At 33.4% G+C, this 3,055-nt stretch overlaps 1 protein-coding gene across 1 annotated transcript; it reads right to left on the bottom strand.

Annotated features, from left to right (window-relative positions):
* Nucleotides 1–428: 428 nt before the first annotated feature.
* Nucleotides 429–2,669, bottom strand: LOC119667469. The gene is made up of 2 exons (XM_038076762.1): nucleotides 1,202–2,669; nucleotides 429–1,015 (listed from the first exon to the last, which is right to left on the bottom strand). Exons 1-2 carry the CDS (start codon nucleotides 2,667–2,669, stop codon nucleotides 429–431), a joined length of 2,055 nt encoding a protein of 684 aa, XP_037932690.1.
* Between the last annotated feature and the right edge of the window lie 386 nt (nucleotides 2,670–3,055).

Raw genomic sequence — 3,055 nt, 5'->3', positions numbered from 1 at the left:
CATATAGTGGTCGAGCTATTATTGAAAAGGATTGCACAAATTTTCTGAAATATGAACATAAACCGACAAATGACTGAAGTTGTCGTTGATTTTTTGGGTCAGGAAAATTTCTTATAGCTTCGACATGGCTCTCCGAGGGTTTAATTCCTTGTGATGAAACAATATACCCAAGGTATTCTATTTTGCTGTGCGCAAATTTACATTTACTTAGTTTTATCTGAAGTCCGAATTCTGCTAATCTGTTTAAAACTTTGCTTACAATTATGAAATGTTCCTCTATTGTTTTGCTTCCAATTACAATATCGTCTAAATAAACTATAATTTCTGAATTCTCAATAAAATCTCTTAGGATTTTTGTAATAAATCTTTGAAAAACAGCTGGGCCATTTTTTAGACCGAAAGGCATTTTTAAAAATTCATATTGGCCATTAGGTACCACAAACGAGGTATATTTTAGGTATATTTACATGGAAAAATCCCGATTTTAAATCCATTAATGTAAATATGTTCTTACCCCCTAAGTATTCTAAACAATCTTCAATTAGTGGCAGTGGGTGATTATCTCTAATAATATGTTTATTCAGGTTTCTGTAATCTATACACATTCTAGTTTCTCCCGATTTTTTCTTAACAAGAACTATTGGTGATGCATACGGGGAGTCGCTATGTCTAATGATTTTCTTATCGAGCCAGTCTTTAATTATATCATTTACTTCATTCTTTTCGGCAAAAGACAACCGTCGTGGTGAACAGAAAATTGGTGTGTCTGTTTTTATTTCTATTTTTGCCTCATAATCAGTGTCCAAAAAATTTGCTAACGGTTTTTGTATGTAATTATTTTTTATCATTGTTTCCCATTTTGTTGTCCAATCGCGGGATAAGTTTGGGTTAATATTTAAGGAATCACCATCACTTTTTGTGATGTTACACATTTCTCTAAATGTTCTACCTACAATGTGATCTGCCTTTGTCTTTTCCAATATATTTAAATTATGCCTGTTTTCTAATTGACTTTCTGAAAAGTCATTTTTATTTGTGTGTTTAATACACAGAGAAATATTAAATTTTTGTAAAAAATCTCTGCCAAATATAATTGAATATGATAAGTAATTGTCTGGTACAATTAAAAAATTTACGGTAATTATCTTATTTTTATATTGGATTTTTGCATTTGCAGTTCCGCAATACATTATATTTTTACGTCCCAGAGTTACATACTGCGACATTTTATTATCATGTAATTGGATCTTAGGATTAGCAGATAATATTGCCGACCGCTTTACAAAATTAATAGGGCTACCCGTATCCAGCAGACATAGAAAACAGTCAAATTTAAGTTCAGGTTCGCAATCGGTATTAAAAGCAACACTTACCTTTTTTTCAAATTCTACTTTTTCATAATCGTCATCATTATTAGCAGCAAAGTTTACAGATTTTTTCGGACAGTCACTGTGCACGTGATCGAATTTGCCGCATGTGAAACAGGACCCTCTTCCTCGTTTTTCCTTTTTGCAGTCAACAGCATAGTGGCCATATCCCGAACAATTGAAACAGCGTACAGGCTTGTTTTGCACGTTTGAATGATTTTCATCAGTAGCATTATTGTTAACCACAGGAAAATCTCGTTTAGCTTGTGATTTCTGAAACGGTCGACTTATCATGTTTTTTGCATCCGTAACTTCCGTGATTTTTTCATATTTTAGTAGCAGTTTTTTAAGCTCTACTATTGATGTGGCTCCATAAAGCATAACTACATTTGTTGATCTGTCTTTAAGGCCATTTATGATGTATTCAATTAGTTCTTCCTCCGACACAGGTGCTTTGCTCGCAATGTTCTGCATCGTTATCACATAACGCAGTAGCGATTCCTTTCCTTTATCCCAGGCGCGTGTTTCCAACTTTTTAAAAACATCTCTAACACTTAAGGTTTTTGTAAATTCTTTTTGAAGTAATTCTTTGAGTTGTTCCCAAGAATTAACTTCCGTAAAACCCAACAGCAATTCAGCAGTGCCAGTAAGCATTCGCCGAGCGAAAGCCAGTTTAACTTTCTCCGTCCATCCGTACACTGCGGATATATTTTCAAAATCCTCAATCCAAGTTATGACGTCCATGTCATCATCGCCACTGAATTTCTTTGACACTTGCTCTATTTCTTTATATTGGGTAGAGTTAATTGATATTTGATTTTGCATCTCCATAATTCTTATTTGATTTTCCAGCAGTTTAACTCGTAACTTAAGTTCATCTGTGTTAACTGAAGTGTTTACATTGCCGGTGTTTACAGCATGTTTAATTTTAGCTGTGGTTTCACTGCACTTATTTTTATTGGCATCACTTTTATCGAGTTTTGTATATGTCTCAATGGCGGCATTATTATTTTCACTGCACTGATTTTCATTGGCATCACTTTTATCGAGTTTTGTATATGTCACAATGGCGGCATTATTATCGTATGTATTGGTGGCGTCACTTTTGTCATCTGAAGTCGCATTTGCTATTACTATTTCTGAAGTTGCATTTGCTAATATTGTTGACTCGGACCGCTCGTCCACTTCCTCAATAACACCAGCAACTAATTTCTTAAGTTGACTTAATGTTGCTGTGTCTGGAAATGAAATATTCATATTTCGCAATGTCTCGATTATTGCAGCTCTTGAGGCATCAGCCATTATTTTATTATTATTTTTTTTTTTTTTTTAAAACTGATTAATATATATATTGTAGATTTGCGCAATTTAACGCGAACTTAATTCTTATTTGTACGCACGCTATTGTCGCTAGAATAATTTATTTATCTTCACGTGAATTTTACCCCACACCTGATATTGTAGCAATAAAACACAACCGCTTCATTTAGTTTCTTATTACACACTGCTTGATTCTTTATTTGTCATTCTTTACATTCGTTAGTCATCAATAGGGTTGCCAGCCATTTATATTTATTCTTTAATTCTACTACAGTATATATATATATGTTTCATAGACATATAATTATGGCCGTTGTCGTAACACCAACGCAGGACTTATATATTTCTGATATATGTTTCATAGACAT

Source organism: Teleopsis dalmanni, chromosome 1 (assembly GCF_002237135.1).
Source record: "Teleopsis dalmanni isolate 2A chromosome 1, ASM223713v2, whole genome shotgun sequence".
Lineage (NCBI taxonomy): Eukaryota > Metazoa > Arthropoda > Insecta > Diptera > Diopsidae > Teleopsis > Teleopsis dalmanni.
Note: the sequence above shows the minus strand (reverse complement) of the source record. Positions and strands in the feature narration are given on the sequence as shown.

What these genes read in the sequence shown, in the direction of transcription:
- LOC119667469 (XM_038076762.1), bottom strand. Translation starts at nt 2,669, where the DNA reads ATGGCTGATGCCTCAAGAGCTGCAATAATCGAGACATTGCGAAATATG. An exon ending in GCAGTATGTAACTCTGGGAC is followed by an intron (nt 1,016 to 1,201) that starts GTAAAAATATAA and finishes ATGACTTTTCAG; the next exon opens with AAAGTCAATTAGAAAACAGG.